This window comes from Aristolochia californica, unplaced genomic scaffold (genome assembly GCF_029961685.1).
Source record: "Aristolochia californica isolate CCGP_79_NKW_82.1479 unplaced genomic scaffold, dmAriCali1.0.hap1 SCAF_1, whole genome shotgun sequence".
Taxonomy (NCBI): Eukaryota; Viridiplantae; Streptophyta; class Magnoliopsida; order Piperales; family Aristolochiaceae; genus Aristolochia; species Aristolochia californica.
In genome coordinates, this window is record NW_027181770.1 from 59,534,047 (window position 1) to 59,554,253 (window position 20,207).

Consider the following 20,207-nt stretch of genomic DNA (forward strand, 5'->3'; position numbering starts at 1 on the left):
GCCCCTTCGTTAAAGAAGCCTCCATATTTAGGAAAGTCTTTTTTTAGCTTAAAAGCTTCTCTCACTGAGAAAAATGGTTGAGAGACGTTGGCATATAAGGAAAATGAGACTGAATATGGATGAAATAACAGATTTCACCGTCGCCATGAATGAGGATTCATTCAGTACGTACTGGATAAAGGATTTCACCAAGCTTCCAAGGCAAGCAAGTGGTTATTACAACTTTTTTTTCTTTTTCCCGTTTACTGTGTTGAATGTGGCTGTCAGCCACAGTAGGGGATATAGTCCCAAATCCCTTTTGCAGCCATCAACAATTAATTGGATTAATTGATAAACATATAAAACACACTGGAACTCACCATCATGCCCTAAGCAGCATGTTATGGCATGTTCAAATCATTCCCTGGAACAACATTTTATTACGTAAAGAACTCTAAATGCCCTCCAATCTCCCTGCAAATTAACCTTGCCTCGGCTGCCAATTTCATGCTAGCTGCCACGACCGCCCCTGTCTGTGGATGCCTTGCAGCGGGCTCATATGCTTGTGCATCTTCCAACCTCCCCTTTTGAACAGCTTCCCTAGCAGGGATCACACACTGCCACCAGAACTCCCGCAAAATCCCATGCATCAAGTTCCAGTATGAACGTTGTCGGGAGACCCGGAAAAGACTGCACCCTTTTGGGGTCCAACAGTACAAATCTACCCAGTTCCTATCCATTATCTCCATTTGTCCCTGTAGCTGGGGCATGTAATAGTAAGGCATAGCAGACCAAGGCAGAGCACGCTCCGGCTTCCCCTTATTATATGGGCACTTTACTTCCAATATTCCACCACCTGGGACCGAACCCAAGACCCCATCTGGTGATGCCCCAAGCCATCCTAACTGCACATCAAAATGAACTACAAAACCTAAGGATCCCACTTCCCGACCTGTGATGTTTTTATAATGTTCAATTGCAACAGCTTCATTGACGATACCCCAGTTCATGGCAGACCTTGCAGCAACTCCAATGTTATCTATATCAGTGGCAAAGACCTTTTCTTGCCAGAGCTCAGACCGGCGATTGCCCTTCCAAAAGCCCAAAGCTGTACTAAATGTGCTTGTGGTAAGCTTGTCCTTGCGGAGGGCAAACCATTCTTCTGATCTTTGTGGTACATCTGAGGTCACTTGAGCAACCACGAGCGCTGAGGGAGGGCGGAAACTGAGTGGGACTGATGAGGATGTAGAGAAAGGTGTGACAACTGTGCAAAACCGAGCCATTTGAGAAAGATTGATCCAGGATAATGTTGCCAATTTCCTGTAGTTTTTGATAGTCCGATTTGGTTGGCTTGTCCTGTTAAGGTTACAGACTGCTTTATGGTTAGCTGTTTGAACATTTTAAGCTATTTCTTCAAGGTATATAGTTTGTCAAAGACAATAAAAAGAAACTTGAAGCAAACCTCTAGGAACAAAAGAGCAAGATTCTGAAATTCCTACTTTGTCACTGAAGTATTCATGAAAGCAGAATAACTTGTTCAACAATTAAAGAGAAGAGATATCTTTATGTCCACACAATTCCAAATTAACTTGGTGAAAATTAAAGTTTGAAGTTGCCTGTTTGGCCTATGTAATCTAATGAAGAATTAAGAAAGGAACCATGTACTGGACAGAAGAACACAGATCAGAAGTGAAACTGGACGGAAAACATGCTATTCAACAAAGATGTACAGAAATAAGTAGTTTCAATATCTTTTCCTAAGAATACGACAGAGTTCACACAGAAAAAGTATCACATCTTTAAAGAATTGGAGAGAGAAACCCTCAAGTCCACTGCAAAAACAAACCCAAGTAATACCATGCTTGTCTTAAACACAAGCAAATAAATATTCCTATACAAAATAAATCTCCTTGTAGGATGATAAGTGGAATCAAAGTACAACTGCAAAATGAGCAGACATAATTCTAGCATGAAAATTTGCAGTACATTGAAAGTCATTTGTGAAAAGAAACTTGATAGAATCCTGAAATAGGTAAGCTTGAACAATAACTGAGCCAGAAGGGGAACGGAGAAACATTCAATTCTAGTGTCTAGAACAGTCTCCAGCAAGGTATAAGATAAGTCAAAGATGGCATAAAACAAGATGATTATTTATCTTCAGTCAATTACCTTAAAAAACCCACCTATTACACTATACTTAGGGCTGTAAGCCGACCGAATCTGGACCAGATAAAGCAGAACTCAGATTCGATCTGATTCCAGGTGTCTGAAATCTGAAATCTGAAATGAGAAATCCAAAAATAAAACTAGGGTATTCAAAAACTAGATATCTGAATCTGACTCTGTTTGATAACTTTCAGATTCAGATACTAGTATCTGAATCCGAAAACCTTAAATAACAGAAAATAAAACAGTAAAAGAAAGATAAATAGAACTATTAAAATTTTATATTTATAATTTTTTTAATGAATAACTGGAACTAAGAGTAATATTTCTAATATTCCAATGATATTAAACATTTCTTCTTTGTCCATTATTTTTAAAAATATTAAACACAAAATTATTATATAATATTATAAACTATGAAGAGTTTTCAGCTCTTCGGCTATTTCTATGATACAGATCTCCTAGTTCCAGTTCCGATCTGAAATCAAGTGAGATATCATGTCAGATATCTGAATAAGTTCCATCAGATTCGGATTTCGGATATTAGCCAAAATTTTGGATCCAGATTCCAATTGTATCAGGATATAATCTGACCGGTTTGCAGCCCTACATATACAGAGAGTTCAAGTGACATAATTAAGATAGTCAGCAAACACTGCATGTTTAAAACGTTTAAGATGTCATCATTTTTTCCTCCACGGCAAACTTTAATTCCATTGGTCTTTAACTCAAATATGTGTGCCAATATCTTTCTCAATGTTATTCTAACTATCTAGAACCAATTTGATTGCAAGATTATAACAGATTTTACCCCCAAAGTTACAAAAATCTCAAAACTTGTGTATCGTGAGAAACTTGAAATGGTTGAAATTGCAAAGGGATTGTCTATTAAAAGACGCAGTATATCACATCAAACAGTTAATTTTAGCCAACACAAATGGATTTTGACCAAGTGAGTGAAAGAATCTGAGGTCCCATAGGAGCAGGAGAAGGAAGGATAAAAAATAAATTAAAATATCACATGCTGGATAAGATTATATGCATTAAAGAGAAGCAGTAAGTCCAGGGTAAGATTACCAATAGCATCAAATTAGTATCTCAATGAATGTTAGAAACTACTCAAACTAGATCTCGGTCATGATTGCCAAAAGATTCAAGTTCTAAGAAAAAGGTTTGCAAGAGATGAGACTAAAAGAAAGATTTATTGAAAGTGCCACTTCTCAACCTTTAGGTTACTATACAGTGGAGAGAGAAAGAGAGTCTGGAAAGAATTGAATATGTCTATACAATTCAGTCTAGACTCACTCTGACCATCCAGTTTCTCAATCTTGCGTTTGCAATTGTTGTGCATAGCTATGAGCTGTAAACAGCAGTGGACCATTCTCATACTGAAAACTCAACCCACAAAACAATCAAATTAGACTTGTGAGAAGCAGAATAAGGTCTAGTCAGTCCATCTGCAACAAGATAAGGGGTTCACCCACTCTTAACTAACATGACAATTGCTAAGTGTCTAAATAAAGTACAGGACTTATAGAAGTCCTACCAAATATTTTAAGTAGAATAATTTGACAAAATAGCTGACTTAATTTTTCCTTTTTTTCTGTTTCCTGTTGTTGCAAAAATGCTGCTGACATTAATCCAACCAAATATGTTATGCTAAAACCCTCAACAAGAAAGCAAACATGAAACAACCACGAAGTGACAAGAAATGACTACTTCTGCTACACAATCTCTTCGAGCAAGAATGACAAAAGAAAAAAAACAGCTCTAATAAAAGCATAAAGTAATACAGTAAGGATGAGTACCTGCAAGACAGCTGCACTGCATTTTACCCCTGGAAGTGGATCTAGGTGCCAGCGGACTGAGACAAGCGACATGAACCATTTTTGGTTGGACAAAAAAGCCGTGTGAGGGTGAAACGGGTCTCATGTTTTTTCAACAGTCTCTCATCTGTCAATTGAACATGCTTCAAGGACTATCTGTAGCTTCATATACTTCAAGCTCTGTTTAACAGAAAAGAGCTAAGGAAAACAATTAGTTTTTTTTTTTTTTTTTTTTGCGCTGATCATAGTATTTGGTACTTAGAATCGAACTTCAGCAAACGATGCAAGCTAAGAGTTAAAACAAAATGGAGAAAGATTCTTCCTTTTTTCTTGAAGTAGCAGAACAATACAAATACCAAGCTCAATTTGAAATTTGACCACTTTTTATCAGCTAAAAGATGTAATTTCTACATAATTTAATCGAACTTCAGCAAACGATGCAAGCTAAGAGTTAAAACAAAATGGAGAAAGATTCTTCCTTTTTTCTTGAAGTAGCAGAACAATACAAATACCAAGCTCAATTTGAAATTTGACCACTTTTTATCAGCTAAAAGATGTAAGCTCAGAAACCCACATAAATACTCCTCGTTCTTCACCATTACAATACAAACTCGAGTTAGTAGGACACCATAAGCTATTATGGTATATAAATGGTAATAGACTGGACACTTGACCAGCAAAAAAAAAGAATCAAATCGAACAGAAGGAGACCCATACAAGTCAGAGATTCGCGATAAACAAGGACTCGAATAAGACCAAATAATCTAGCTCCACTGGTCCCAAACCAACAATGAATAAGAAAACCCACAAACGTTGATATCTTGTAAAGGAGACCTTAATGGAAAGTAGGAAACATACATTTCCGTACGGGCTTTGATGAGTCCCAAATATATTCCAACATAACGATTCACTAAGTTTCAGGCTTTCCTCCAGACGAAAATGGTCCCTGGGAAAAGAATAGAAGACTGCGGAGAGAAGCGATTCTGATGTCTGAGGGTGTTGATGGGATAAGCAGCCCGCGGATGTAACTTTGGCTCGCCGATTCCGAAAATCTAAATCACGGTCAATCGAAACCCGGAAACCGGAAGCCCAAATCAAATTATCTTGGGTTCAGTCGGGGTTCAGTAATTTTGAATACCCTTTAAGAAACGGGTCGCGTTGGGTCCTACGCTTTTAGCTCGAACTTATTAAAAATGGCAGCCACTTACCATTCTCTTCAGAAATGTAATAGTAGTGATTGTTTTCCGATCACCAGCAACGTGATATTCAGTAGATGCATTATAATTTTGTTTTGCTTTCTTTAGATGGTATTTATTTGGCCGGGCAGAGAGAAGCGATTCTCTGAAAGCTGATAAAAGCTCGCTCTCGTTCTCTCTCTCTCTCTCTCTCTCTCTCTCTCTGAAATGCTGCTTAGATCATCTCCACTCGTGTTCTTAAGAATATGTTACTTGTAAACAGCTGAAGCCATAATACTTAATCGAAACTTAACTACTTACGTAATCTACTATTGATCAGGCCAGAGCTGATCATACTTATTCCATCACAATCCAAAATAATGTACAAACTAAAAAAAAATCCTTCAGAAAAGGGATTAGGTGGAAGATGGGGAACTGACAAGGCAGGCCAGAAGAAGAATAGCCGAGGAGGTTGCATCTTCTTCTCCATTGAAGCTGCTTCTCTTGAACTTGCTAGTCTTTCCTTTGTTACACTGCAGCATCACCTTCTTGCCTTTAAGCTCATGCTGCTGCCACTGCTTTTTCATGGCCTCCGTTTTCCTAAAGCTGCAACTGGATTCGTCCACACTCAACACCATCCTTTTCTCTCAATCTGCAACACTTCAAAAACTCTAATCAGAAGCCAAGAGTTGTGCATGGTGGAAACAAGCACAAACGACCCATTTTATAGAAGGCTTGGCTCTGCAATTGCCTTCCATTGCTCATCATATTACATCCCCTACCTGCCTTGCTTTGGTTTTCTAAATGCAGGGTCTCTCTCATGTGGGAAGATCCAATGTATCATAGTAAAAAAACAAGGCAAAGTATGACACCCTTTCCCCCTTTGTCCATATTATACTCGCATCTTATCTGAAATGAATTGTCCATCAGATGGGACCTAGTCTCCTTTGGCCCTTAAAAAAACAGAAAATAGAACTGTTGAAGATGAAGTCTACAGTGTCTGAACCTTGCCTGTGATTCAAATTGAGGAGATTTTGCTTTTTACTGTCACCAGATCCAGAGACCCAGTACCACTTTTTATAGCCACATTTAAACTTGCTATGATCAAATATGCTTTGTTGGGGAATTTTGATTCAATCATGCAGTAACAGAAATCAAAACTAGAATAGTTTTGAGCTCCAACCCAGTTCAAATGAAAGTGTTTCAAACTACAGAGAACCAAGGCTATGAAAAGTAGCAGAGACTGTAATAAGCTCAAAGTCAAAGGGTATTTGATGTGAACCAGAGAGAGTTGTCCTCTAGGAGAGCCCTTCATGTGCCCAGCCATGTGGGCATGTGCCAATAAATCCTTATCTAAGTCTCCCTCTCCTCCAATTCTTTCTCTTCCCCTTTCTTTATTCCTAATCTTAGGACTCTAATGCTCCAATCCCTATTTTCCTCCCTTTCTTATATCACAAACTTCTTTTTCCTCTCCACCAAAGAGCAGAGAATCTGCATTTCCCCAGGAGATATGTGGGCCTGCTTAGCATGTGCCTATGTCTCTCTTATGCAATCATGACCATTGGTCAGGCTCTTGTTTTCTTTCTCTGTCATGGCCCCATGGCTAGGCCTTACTTCTGTCACTTGTACTGAATTTCACCAATTGTGGAGTAACCCATATAAGCCTAAGAAAAGCTGAGTCTCTCAAAGGACCACCCTAATGAATGAAACAGGAGAGGTCATTCATGAAAGAGACAAAGAAAAGTAGGTTGATGATATGAGTCCATAATTCTCAACACAGAGGTCCATTGCTTAGAAAATGGAGTGTTGGCAACTGAGGAACAAGAACTGAAGAGACCTTGACCCACCATATAATAATTTAATTTGAGAGCTGCTTTGACCTCCTCAAAGATTCCTCTACCCACATGAAGATTTGCATCAGTGGGGGGAGGTCCCTCTTCTCATGAAAGAATAAATATGGTTAGTCTAGTTTGATTCTTAAAGGATAACAACCTGGATTGATGTCTCACTCTACAGCCTCAAAAGCTGGCTTTGATGTTTATATCTTAAGAAATGGTTTAGCTGTTAGTTTTGCTGATTAAATGATTGGCTCAAATAATTGAGAAACTCAAGTCTGGAGTGGTTGGTGTAGTAATATGTTGCATGGGATCATGCAGGAGGAGAGGAAAATAATAGATTTTCTTGGAATCTATTGTGGATTTGGTTAATTATTCTAATGAGGAAAAGGGTTTCTCTTTTGATAGGAATTAATATAAAAACGGTAGTCCACATCTTGTAGATGGATTGATAGGCTCAGGCAACTATCTTTCAAAACAGTTTTGGGCCTTGGGTCCACCTATTCTTCATGTTACATTATTAATAGACCACCAATATATGCTTCAAACAATTCCAAAAAAATATATCTAACAATTAAACATGTCCAAAAATTATTATTTTTAATGATAGTTGTTTTTGGAACATAAAAAGTAAAGAGAAAAAAAAAAAGGAAAATAAGAGAAAGATAAAGTGAAGGAAAATAAGTTTCTTTTCTAATGTTTGGATGCCTGTAGAAAATGAGAAAGAAAATGGAAAAGAAATATAGTTTCTCTTGTTTGGATATACGCAGAAAATGAAAAAGAATAGAAAATTAGTAACATTTTAATTTTTTTCTCAATTTTTTATTTTTTTTCTCCCCAAATTCCATCATTTTGTAAGATAAAATTTATTAATTAAGAGAGAAAGTGATTTTCTCTTCTGTCAAATAATAGAAAATAATTTTCTCTCTCATATTCTTTTCTTTTCTTTTCTATAGGTTCCAAACAAGCTGAGGAACTTGGTTTACCGATAGCAATATGGATTATTAGGCTTGATCGTATAAATTTATTCAAGTAGGCCTCGGACAATATTTGGCTCATCAATATATAGGTGAATCAACTAAGTTGACTCGGTTAGTCGAGTAAGTTCCTCCAACTGACTCATAGATAGGGGAGGAGGGCAATTGCCCCTCCTACAATGGTAAAAAGCTTCAATTCATTCAAGCAAGTTGAGTTATTTTGTAGGATGGGTGTGAGAAGTTTGTGATTTGACCATGAAGTTGAGTTATTAGTGCGCATGGAGTTTTGATGGTGAAAGTGACAAAAACTCATTAGTACTTAGGGTGGAAAGTGAATTACCTAGTAAATTCACTTTCATTATTTCTTCTGAAAAATGATCAAAAGTGAAATTTCTCCCTTCTCTTTGTGAATTCACTTTTCCTCTCGCAGCCCATGTCTTCCTACCTTCATTGGCCTTGTGCTTGTCTCTCTCATCCCTGCTCGCTCGCCTTGAAAGTAGAACATACTTTCCAAGTGCACTAACCCCTCCTAAATCTTTTCATACAAAATAATTAATGGCTAGGCAATTCATAGTGAACCAAGGTAGCTCAAGTTACATTGACTCTATCAAATTTGCTTTTGCTTTTGTTTTTTTGTGCATGAAGGTGATTCAAGTCGCAATTAGGTGACTTAGGGTTTGTCATCTCCAACCTTTGTATTAATAAGGAACTAAGGTTTTCAATGGGAACCCCAAAATCTAGACCTGCCCTTGATTTGCAAAACTTCCGCTTTCATGCTTCTAATTGCACTTAGGTTGATTAGTTCTTGGAGAGACCTACTTTAACACTAACAAATCCTTAAACCGATTTCTTTGTAAACTTTGTTTCTTAGAGCAAAACTTCTATGGAGCTTTACTTTTATGCAAAAGACACTAAAACCCTAAAACCCATTTATATTTAGACATAATAAACAAGCAATTAAAAATATACGTTTTCGAGCTCTAACCTTAATCAAGCCATGGTCGAATATTAAGGATCTGGTAACCTTGGACCAATCCAATTCCAAGTTTGAAGCTATAAATTATCATTAATTTCCGACTACAAGTGTTAGGGTCTACTACTAAATGAGGTAAGAGACCTTACAAAACTTGTTGTTTACCCATTCATGGTAGAAAGTCACATAAAAAAATAATTCCATTCACATGACTAGTTGGTATTTAAAACATATAATTGGTTTCAAAACCTATGTAAATATAGAAGTAAATATTTTCTCTCATGTTTGTGGGTGTAAGAAGACATCAATGTCTATGAACAGTGCATAGTAGGGGTGGCACCAAGCTAAACCGGTTTGTAAACCGTTCGGGATGTGTCATGTCCTGTACAAGAGGGTTTGAGTTGTTCAATTGTTGAAAGACATACAAAAAATAGTAATAGGCAATTGAATTGAGCCTAATTGAAGTAGTTCAATCAAAAGGCGCCATTCTTTTATTCAATGATGACTCTGATTTTTAACCATATTAGTTTGCATAGAGTAATCGTGAGATTAAATATATCTAATTAATTTTAACTATATATGGTTATATATTTACAAGTAAGTAATCTAATTATCTAAGTGGGGAAATTTTATAAATACGGCATCCAGGGTCACTTTTCCAACTGAGAAAATGATTTCACTGGTGGAAAATAAAATCTTCTTGCCTTCGGTTTGATGGTGTAGCGACGGAGCCACGGAAAGTCTCCGCCTCAGTCACAGGGACGACTCAAAGGTCCATTTTTTTCTCAAACTCCCATGCTTCTTATGCTTGCCTTGGCTGCAAAACGACCCAGACAGGAGATAAGAAGAGCTGAATATCCGACAGTAAAGGAAAAGGAAAAGACTCTAGGCACTGTTTTTCTCCCTTTTTCATGACCAACGATCCCAATTTTCACTTGGGGAAGGATTTCCAGATTTCCGGTTTTCTGGCAAAAACCCGTTTCTGTTCCTGTACACTCCACACTGCATCTACAGGCTACAGCCTCTTCCTAATGTCTCAAACCTGCAATCGCCAAAACCGGCACATGGGTCTTGTTCTCCATCTTCTTTTCTATGAAACCCGTCTTCTCATTTCGTCGGTTACCCACCTTTCTTCTCTTTAGATGTCTTGCTTTTGGGACAACTCTTAGCTCTCTTTCTCACCGGATACTCGGTTAAGCTCAAATCGAAGATATGGGTTTTCCCCTCTATCTCAAATTCCGAGACAGTGCTTCTTATCTAACTGGATATGCTGTCTATGTCAAAACCCAGGGTGCAGGTTTTCCTCTCTAGCTTCCCTTTTTTCTGTAATTTCCTAATTCTTTTAATTATTTCACACAGTTCGCCAGCTCCCCGCCAATTTTGCGGGAGGACATTGGTCATGTACTTATCCGAGAAGCCTCGACCAATTGATTTCTATAAGGAAGAAGGCAGAGATATGATGATTGAAGTGGTTGGGAACGGGGGATTGCAACAGCAACAGCCGCAGCAGCAACAGATGATTTTAGCGGAAAGCAGTGGCGAAGACCATGAAGTGAAAGCCCCCAAGAAACGAGCTGAAACATGGGTGCAAGAGGAGACGAGAAGCTTAATAGCTTTTAGACGGGAAATGGATGGACTTTTTAATACTTCGAAGTCAAATAAGCACTTGTGGGAGCAGATTTCGGCGAAAATGAGAGAAAAAGGATTTGACCGCTCCCCAACCATGTGTACGGATAAGTGGAGGAATCTTTTGAAGGAATACAAGAAAGCAAGACATCAAGATAGAGGGAGTGGATCGGCTAAGATGTCTTACTATAAGGAGCTTGAGGAACTGCTGAGGGAAAGAAACAAGAATGCTCCTTACAAGAGCCCCACCTCTTCTAAGGTTGATTCGTTCATGCAATTTTCAGACAAAGGTGTGAATTCTCTGTGTTTAGCCTCTTTGTCTTTATATCTTCTATGGGTAATTAGGTACTGTTCTTCTGTTTGGAGGAACTTTATTTCTTTATCAGTTGAATTTGGATTTCTTCTTAGTTGTGCTTTTTCATTTTCCATAAGTGGTCCATATCTAACATACAACTAGAATCTGATTGTAACTGTTCAGGACTGCTCACAGTTACCTCTACCTTCATACTTGAATATAAGCAAAGGAAATGAAATATTTCTTGTATTTGATTTGTTGACCACCTTTCTGTACCATCCAGACTAGAATATAGACACTGTTATAAGTGTAATTGGTAACAATCAGCAAATGTCTTTACAATTCTTAATTTGACCACTTAATTAATTTTTTAATACATGTGGAAACTGACAGTACAATAATTTTTAACCTTATGATTAACTTTATCTGCAGCTCTTTTATCTTTGGAATCTCTCACTGTCCAGTTTGCTATTTTTACATTTTAAATTGTTTGATCAAGATAATCTTTATTCTCTTGGTCTTTCCTTTCTTGGTTTTTGATAGAATTGAGCACTAGTTTTTTTTTGTTTTTTTGTTTTTATGGAATTCCAACAATGTCTAAAACAAATCTATAGAAAGCAGTCTAATGAACTAGATATAGAAAATATTAAGTTTTATATTATATGTTCTGTACACAGTGTTTTTTATGAGAACGCCCTAATTGGTTGCTCACTTACATAGAAGCTGCAACTCATACTGTCCTTACAACTGTGAATTAAACGAGAAGTTTTTTTTGGGGAAGGTGAAATACCTTTTAAGTTGGAGAAAAGAGAAAAGAAAAAAGAAATAGAGAAAGTACAACAGGGCCAACTATTGGTTTAAGCTAAGCTCTATTGGAAGAACTTTCCCCTTTGCATAAATCCACCAAGTTAGTATGGTTGGTTGGTTTATGGAGCCCAGCCAGCTCTGAAAGCTATGTTCCAAGTTTCTTCTATGTTTCCTATAGACTAGTATCCGTTACATGACTAGTGCTTACAGCTCTCGGAGAGGCCTAGGTGTTGGTGTCACCATTTGAAAGTGACCAAAAGAGTGAAGACCAAAAACATAATCAATCATACCTCAGCAGGTTCTTATATGAAGTAGATTTGAAAGATTCTACATGGCACATAATTTGGTATCTCTTTTTCTAACTATCAGGGACGATCTGTATGAACTCTGTGCATCCATTCATCATCACCTAAGCCTTTCACCTATTTTGGGGATCGGCTTACTCTTCTTCTATTTGTATCTTGCCTAAATAAGGTCCATTATCTGTTCAACAATTTTCAAATCTGTTTCCACACCCATGCCAATTTGGCCTACATCTATTTCTTCAGAGCTCAGCAATCTACATCAGGATAAGGTACAATGAATAGATAACAGAATTGTGCATCAGCATGAATTTAGTTTTTGTCACTTTCTCAAAAGTGATCATGAGTTGTGCACAGGTATGCCTACAGATACTGGTTAACTGTATGATCGAGTGTTTGATTTTCGCTGTATGTATACAGTTTGAATTCAGAAATGAAATCTCATGTTTCTCCTTTGATGCAAAAATGTGGCATAATTTTAAATTTTGTACATTTTCCGTTTATTTGTTCTCATGTATGTCAAATTTTCTTGGCTTCACAGGTCTTGAGGATGCTGGTATTCCATTTGGATCTGTTGAAGGTATTTGACTCAAGTCTTCATGATTTAGAATGGCTTCTCATGTACCAATGTCTTGTTTCTTTTTAGCATCTTCCATGGTTCTGGACCTGCTGAGTTGACTCACAAACTGGCCAAATCGACTTGATTTTTGAAGAGGTTGGCTTGGTTTGGAGGTGGCAATCCAGTCTTGAGCATGACTCAAATGAGACTAGGTCTGAAACAGCTAGACTTGGTCAGACCTGGGTTAAAGACTGTATGAGTCAGACTCAAGGTTTACTTGGTTCTTTCTGGCTTGATTTGGGTCCCGAATCTGCCTTTGAGTTTTGGGCAAACAAAACCTGATAGACCAAGCTGGACCTGATTTTCAGGATATCATCCGAGTCCCAGTATTAACTAGCAATAGAATATAATTGAGGTTCTTACCTGAGCTTAAATGCCCAAATATCCTTCTGTGCATGGAATTAACTCGCATTTATTTCACTGATGTTGAGGGGAAAACAAAAGCACAAATTGAAACCTCCTTTTCTTTAGTTTCTTTAGGATTCTTGTCAAAAGTTTTTGTTGGATTAATGCACAAAATGGATCATTTGAAACCTAAACTAACACTGCAAATTGTACTGTCTTGGTTTATCACCATCATCTCTATCATCATAAGATACTTTTCCTAACTATGTTAGGGGTGGCTTCATGTTCTTTTGCTCCATTAAGATCTATCATATGCTTTAAAAAATGGTATATATTCTAAGGTTTTGTACTAACTGTCAACCTGAACCATCCCTCATTTACCTGGGTCTAGGACCATGCAACTAAATATTAACTGGCAGTGGTGGATTGGGCCTTTGGCAATGGCCACATGGGGGGTTTCCAGTGTGAGGTCTTAGGTTCAAGTCTCACTGGGGTGTAGTATGGTGTGCGTGCGTAATCAACATTCAAAAAATTTTTTAAAAAAAAAAGCCAATCGGCAAAGTTGATAACAGTGTCTTGGTTTTGTGTCAATCATTATTGAGATTTGATCAGAAATCAACATGGAAATCACCTCTCTTTCTGGTTACATACTCTATTTACTATATCTAGAATAGTCATAAGTGAGAAGACATCGAATTGTATGAGTACATTCCTTGAATTTATATTTGAAGGATATCAAGGTGGCACTTTCTCTCCCTCTGAGTAATGCAGTATGCATTTAATATTTTTGTAAATGAACTTCTTAACTGTTGACATATTTTATATTTTTTTGAAAGGTGATTTTTATTTAACATGGAGGGGCCTTTGATACAACTAGAGATTAGAAGGAGATGCCCTTGCATAGCAAGAGAATCAGCAAGCTGATTGCCTGATGTTAGGAAATGATTCCAAATACGATGAAAAAATGAAAATTTCTCCTTATTGGAGGGTATGATCTGTCCAGATACATTCTGATCATAGTGTATCTGTTGCATTTATTATGGTTTTTATGATTTTTATGATATAAATCAGAATAAAAGCCATTTGTGTTTACATGACTCCAATGGACTGAGCATATCCTCCAACAAAGAGAACAACAAGAGTAAAGGCCGAACATGCACTGCCAATTGCTTCTCTTTCTAAAGATTCTGTGAGTGCTATAAGAGAAACACTAAAATCATTGGCTTGATCTAATGTTCCCAAAAATAATTGGTCTGACAGAAAAAAAGAAAGAAAGAACTGAATGATCTATTGCTATGCTACCTTGTGATAATCTATGACTGTGTTTTAGTGGAAGATATTAAAAAAAAAAAAAAAGTGATAGTCAGCAATGTGCTCAGCACATGGGGCCCTGCAATGTACTTTTGTTAAGTCTGTAAACAGTGGTATATCTGAGTGTTATATAAGGATTGTAGGTTATGGTTGCTGTTTTTACTATGTCATGATTTGTTTATGATTGAGTTTGTAGAATTCCCCTGCATTCTGTTTAGCTCATTATAAAGTGGTTTGTTACATTCAGTTTGACTTGTAGAAGCTATAACTATTGAAAGCTGTCTTGTACTTTTGCATGCTAAAAGACACTTTTGTTTCAATTTTTTTGCATTCCACGGCAAGTAGTCATGAAAGTGAAAAAAGTAAAAACAAGTGTTTTGCTCTTTGATATAGAATGTAAATTTTGGCAAAAAAAAAAAAAAAAAAACAGAACAATGTAGGTTTCAAATGTCAAATTTGAAGCTGCTTTTAGAAATCATGAAACCCATTGCTGTGCGAAATGTGAAATGTTACAATCTCTACAGTTTATCTAAAATCATTGAAAAACTAATTTTAATTAGTCCTTTTTATACTCATATCTGCTACTTCTTTTCTAATCCATATTTTTCCCATGAAATCTCATAGATCCAGATGCAGCCATATTTGGGATACTTTCCTAATTTAGTTTCTTTCTATTCGTAATAGTTTTCTAGATTCATAATGGTGTCTTTTGTTATTTTAGTATCTTTCTTAGGAATTTTCCTCTTTAACCGGAGCGTCTTTTCTTTTCATATAAGGTTTTTTCTATTTCATAATGGTTTCTTTGAGGATTTCCTATTTTCTAACCGTCTTTTGTTATTAGATGTTTATTTGTCTTGTTCTGATCCTTTTTTCCATTTGGAGATTCTTATAGGACCAGTAGTTTCTAAAAGAGTTTTACTTGTCCAATTAGATAAGTAAAGTTGTTAGGGAAGTCAAAACTTTATATTGGTAAGTTTCAATGTAAAATTTCTCTAGGAGGCTTTAAGAAGCCTCTCCAACTCTTGGACAGAAAATCTTTTTTGTCTTACTATCAATAATGTTCTTATTGAGTTTTGTTTTCTTTATTGCAACTTATGTTGCATGTGATTTTGCAAATCCTATCTTGGATTAATCACTAATCTAGTGCAAACTGATTATAAGTTGTTTTCAATAATTCTAAGTGAAAATTAGAGCCATTGTTTTTATTCTTTATAATGACTGCAAACATCCTATGCTATTCATTTCAGTTTCCTTGAAATGCTGCTTGATATAGGCTTTCTCCATCGTGAGCTACTTTTTTCACTTTGCTGTAGGCATCTCTTGAGGCTGTTGTGTTTGTTTTTGCAGCTGGCAGTAGGTCAGCTTTGAATCTGGAAAGGCGTTTGGATCATGATGGGCATCCACTTGCCATCACAGCGGCAGATGCAGTTGGGGCCAATGGAGTTCCTCCATGGAACTGGAGAGATACTCCTGGCAATGGTAATCTTTAAATGAATGAATCATTTCATGTGGAGCATATTGGGGGATAGCTGTACCTGAGTTAGAAATTAGCAATTGTCTTTTGAGAAACACAGGCATAGCCTCTACTTTTCCTACCAATAACCAGACCTGTCTTGAAGTTTGCTTTATTGTCTAACCAATTGGCACTCCTTAGAGGTCCCAACCAAGGAGCACAGTGATCGCAAAAGTGCAGATTCTTGTTTCTATGACAACAAAAACTGCCGGAGCCCCTGTTCCACTTTGTGTTTCTATTGTGATTATTACTGGAATTGTTTAAAATCCTTCATTGTACTCGTATTGTGTTGGTATTCAATTTTCGATTTTGTCTATCGGTTGGTTTAGTTGCTTGGGCTTTCTTCTTTGCCTGGAGTTTTATTGCCTGCCTATCTGAAATTGTCCCCTCTTCCATTATCTTACAAGTTGCATAATTTGTTTTAGCTGGGGAGAGCCAGTCTACATGTGGTGGGCGGGTTATAATGGTGAAGTGGGGTGAATACACCAGAAGGATTGGTATAGATGGCACTGCAGAGGCAATCAAGGAGGCCATTAAGTCAGCTTTTGGGTTAAGAACAAAACGTGCCTTTTGGTTGGAAGATGAAGATGAAGTGGTTCGCAGCCTCGACCGAGACATGCCCTTAGGCACTTATACTCTCCATCTTGATGAGGGTAAGTAGATTTTCAGACTCTCGATGTTTGATATGGATTTATTTATAAATTCAATGTAAGTGTACCGGTTGCTGTTCCCAGGATTGACTATTAAAGTTTGTCTCTATGATGAAAATGACCGAATTCCAGTTCGGTCTGAAGAAAAGACACTTTACACTGAGGAGGATTTCCGTGATTTCCTTACACGCCGCGGTTGGACGTGCTTAAGAGAGCTAAGTGGATTCAGATGTGTTGATACTTTAGATGATCTTCGTCAAGGTGCAATGTATCACGGTGTAAGATTACTTGGAGAGTAGAATATACATGTTATATATAAATTATGCTCTTGTCTACAAGCATTATGTTGTGTGAATCTGAAACAGCTCTCCCATATGAGAGATGTTCTGCTTTGAGCTTCTGGTGGAATTTTTTCAAATGTGACATGTAGCAAAAATTTACCAATTGTGTATAGATCCTACAAATATGTGATGAAGTCTTTTTTTACTTCATATGTGTCTGTGATAGGTCTCTTTTCTTCTTGGAACTACTGTTCTACTTGGTTTTTGGTTTTCTGCCAAAATACCCAAACCGTGTGTGTGGGTTGCCAAGTTTTGGGCTAAAAATCGGCTGATGAGTAATGACATCACAACTTTACTTGTAATTTTCCGAAATCTTGAATTTTACCAATGATTTTTTCATTGAAATATCTTGATGTACTTCTCAATCAAAAGATAGCCAGTTTGTTATGAGGCGCGCGGAAGTACCCGCTCCACCAATCCATCCCTTTGACCTCGCTCCGGCGGGGAGGAAGGATGACCCCCCTAGCAACATATCTCTAGAATACAGGAGAGTGCAGAGAATGCACCGCTTCCCCTCTTCTGCTGCACCTCTCGGTGGTAAGGATGGAGATGTCTCCTCTTGCTTCCCTCTCACAGGGAGGTGAAGCGAGGGAAGCAAGGGAGTGGAGTGGAGCAGAGGGTTTAAGGATGCAAATTGTGACGTGCAAGTTGTGTATCAAGATGAACTATTTGTCACACTCTGCTCTTCGAAAGATTTCCGTAGTCCTTCGACTTTAAGCAAAGTGGAACTGAGACGAATCAAATTTCCTCATAATGCAAAAAACCACTTGTTTCTTACTCAATTAAATTGCGCCCAAAACCATTCCCTACAAATATCATTAAGTTCAAATCACTCGATCCACCTGGGAGGAAGACGGAAGTCTCCGGAACCTTTACCATACATTGTACACAACAATGTGAATAAAGAATTCACAGATGAAACTTCTACTCCTCGTCCCATTCATCGTTTCTATAAGATACTAACGTGTCCACCTTATGAATCTGAACAAAACCGAAGATAAACATCATAAGTAACTGGAAAAGTCTTCTTCTGTGATGAAAATAAATCTTGATCCCGCTCACCTTAGTATCAAATGAATGAAGTTTCACCATTTGTGGGTTATTTATCAGTTTCGCATCGCTTTCAATCCAAGTGAAAGGAACCGCAACATCCGTATCCGTGTAAGCTAACACATCGAAGACACCTGATGCGAAAACGTTCGTTCAGATGGCGAAATCGATTAAAAAATTGATATACTTGCCGCATGGGAGGAGGCTTACAGGGTTCATCAAGGCAAGGCAAATAGGTAATGCAAGAGGCAATCTGCCGCATAATTGCTTGAATCTCTCTCATTATCTCTTTGTCACTCTTCTCCCTCGATACCCTGAAAACCAGGAGTAAAATGCAACAATGAAGATCATAATAGCCATAATTGGCACATCTTCAATGGATGTCGTTTGGATCAAAAGATTACCCTTTTTCCACGACTTCCTTATCAGTTTCAATATTGAAATTCCATCTCTCTAACACTTCCGAAGTGGTTCTGCTCATTACCACGAGAACAGCCCTCTGAAGTTTACCGGATTCCAACCATTCTTTCGCAAAACCAAAATCATAGGCACTTCAGCGACAACGGAGAAAAATAAGAAATGGGTATGAATGATGAAGAGATTATTAGCTCACCTGATAACTGCGAAGTCAGATTGGTAATGAAGTTCTTGACGCCTTCATCCTGTGTTAATAACATCGGCAGGCCATACTTCTTAACTTTGGCAAAGCTTTCTTCCGGATAAACACCCCGATTATAAAGAATACTGGAAGAAAATTGAAATTCCAAGTATAGTATGAGAATTAAATGCACAAAAAGATCCACCACAATGTTTTTTTTTCAAAATTCCCACCTGTTTGCAGCGTAACCTGTAAAATCAACAGAAGATATGAAAACCCAAATGAGTGTTTACGAACTTCAAAATACGACAGAAAGATCAAATAGGGGGAGGTGGGTATCGTACCAAAGAACTCGCTGACGATGGCGGCGGATCCTCGTAGAGTGATGATGTCTTTCGCAATGGTTTTTGCAGCCATCTCCTTTATCGTTTCAAAAAAGAGAGTTTTTCAGAGATTTTCTTTTTATGCTTCTGGTTTAAAAACTGAGAACGAGATGTGAGCGATCGTAGAGAAGACTGGGAAAATGGATTACGGTATCGCGAGGAAGAAGAGGAAAAGCCTAAAAAAGGCGGTAACGGCTATTTTTTTCGTCTTGCGGAGGCTTCGAACGGTCATTTTTTGGGCTACTGCGGTCTTATCGGCAAAAAGTGGGGCCTTCCTTGGTTTAGTATTTTAAATTCGAAAGTGCCCCGGGAAAACTATATACTCTGGACCGGATTCATGAACGAGCCTTGCGGCCATACCCATGGTTTTTCCGATCGGCCGGTTTGACCCGGATTTTAATGGAGGCATCGGGTCAAGTGGGATTCATCTCTTCGATTCTGGGCTAGTCCACCCCAATTTACCTGAGTAATCTGACTTGATTGACTTTACCCGAATTTTAAAGAGCCTAGGCTGAAATCAGATTCTGAGTTAAAAAACCCTATAGATCACTCAGAGTTAGGTCAGGGTCAAGTGAGTCAATTCGCTCAACTCACAAGGTAACTCATTGCGACTTCGACAAACGGTTCATATTTGTAACTAACTTTCTTATTGGCATGAGCATCTTCCTTTACTAGAGAAAACATGGGTCATTATTTGCCTCATCTATCTAGATAGCAATAAGAGAAAGAAGCAAAAAATGTCGGTGCACCTTTTTTTATTTTAACTAAAAAATATAATAATTATATCAAACATTTAGTAGATTTATTAGTTTTATTAAGAAATATAATATATAAGAGGTCCATATTCCAATTAAGGTAATATTAATAAATACAATATTTAAGTGCTTGTATTTAAAATATAATATTTATAATATTTTATTCCAAATTTAAGGTTGAGGTCGAAACTCGAAAAAGAAAAACAAGTAAAGTTGACTCGTATTCATCAGTATGAATTAATTTAAAAATACTAATTTTTTTCTTTCAAAAGTTGAGAAAGGCAACTTGTCGTGTTTAAATAGTTGGTTGATATAACAAAATTTCATGCTTTCATACCATGTAATGCATTATTGTATCGAACAAACATCACATAGAATTCGATATGGCAATGCCTACTCCACAAGACAAAGAAGCTATCAAATTCGATAGTTGCTCTTAGCTCTAAATACTTGCTTATATTTGCCAGAGAGTATAGATTCAGTTAAAATCGAAGACCGCTATACGAGTGGTAGGGAAGACCACTATAGATTCAATTACGACATGCCTACTATCTTTTTTTTCCTCCATGTTTTGTCTTGTTTCAAGTCCCTTGTACGACTCTAAAACCTTTTATGTCACCTATTTGTCTTAAAGTGAAAGATGGAAAAAATAGTCTCACATGGATTAGTAAGTATAAATAT

General features: G+C 37.4%; 3 protein-coding genes across 9 annotated transcripts; 1 reads left to right on the forward strand and 2 right to left on the reverse strand.

Moving 5' to 3' along the window:
- Positions 1-144: 144 nt before the first annotated feature.
- Positions 145-4,929, reverse strand: LOC137964098 (uncharacterized). Of its 5 annotated transcripts, none has more exons than XM_068811326.1 (3): positions 4,830-4,929; positions 3,954-4,151; positions 145-1,351 (listed from the first exon to the last, which is right to left on the reverse strand). In XM_068811326.1, exons 2-3 carry the CDS (start codon positions 4,075-4,077, stop codon positions 420-422), a joined length of 1,056 nt encoding a protein of 351 aa, XP_068667427.1. In that variant the 5' UTR covers positions 4,078-4,151; positions 4,830-4,929; the 3' UTR covers positions 145-419. The 5 variants fall into 5 exon arrangements, with proteins under 5 accessions (XP_068667427.1, XP_068667428.1, XP_068667425.1 ...); XM_068811327.1 differs by having other exon boundaries at positions 145-1,335; positions 3,954-4,169; XM_068811324.1 differs by having other exon boundaries at positions 3,954-4,169.
- Positions 4,930-9,627: 4,698 nt separating this feature from the next.
- LOC137964155 (trihelix transcription factor GT-1-like) lies at positions 9,628-16,890 on the forward strand. 3 transcript variants are annotated; one of them, XM_068811333.1, is made up of 6 exons: positions 9,628-9,703; positions 10,291-10,847; positions 12,503-12,541; positions 15,584-15,715; positions 16,175-16,402; positions 16,484-16,890. In XM_068811333.1, exons 2-6 carry the CDS (start codon positions 10,331-10,333, stop codon positions 16,696-16,698), a joined length of 1,131 nt encoding a protein of 376 aa, XP_068667434.1. In that variant the 5' UTR covers positions 9,628-9,703; positions 10,291-10,330; the 3' UTR covers positions 16,699-16,890. The 3 variants fall into 3 exon arrangements, with proteins under 3 accessions (XP_068667434.1, XP_068667433.1, XP_068667432.1); XM_068811332.1 differs by having other exon boundaries at positions 9,630-10,847; positions 16,532-16,890; XM_068811331.1 differs by having other exon boundaries at positions 9,636-10,847.
- A 593-nt stretch (positions 16,891-17,483) lies between these two features.
- Positions 17,484-18,927, reverse strand: LOC137964191 (mitotic spindle checkpoint protein MAD2-like). The gene is made up of 7 exons (XM_068811334.1): positions 18,733-18,927; positions 18,622-18,637; positions 18,404-18,534; positions 18,195-18,315; positions 18,001-18,104; positions 17,803-17,924; positions 17,484-17,721 (listed from the first exon to the last, which is right to left on the reverse strand). Exons 1-7 carry the CDS (start codon positions 18,803-18,805, stop codon positions 17,665-17,667), a joined length of 624 nt encoding a protein of 207 aa, XP_068667435.1. The 5' UTR covers positions 18,806-18,927; the 3' UTR covers positions 17,484-17,664.
- Between the last annotated feature and the right edge of the window lie 1,280 nt (positions 18,928-20,207).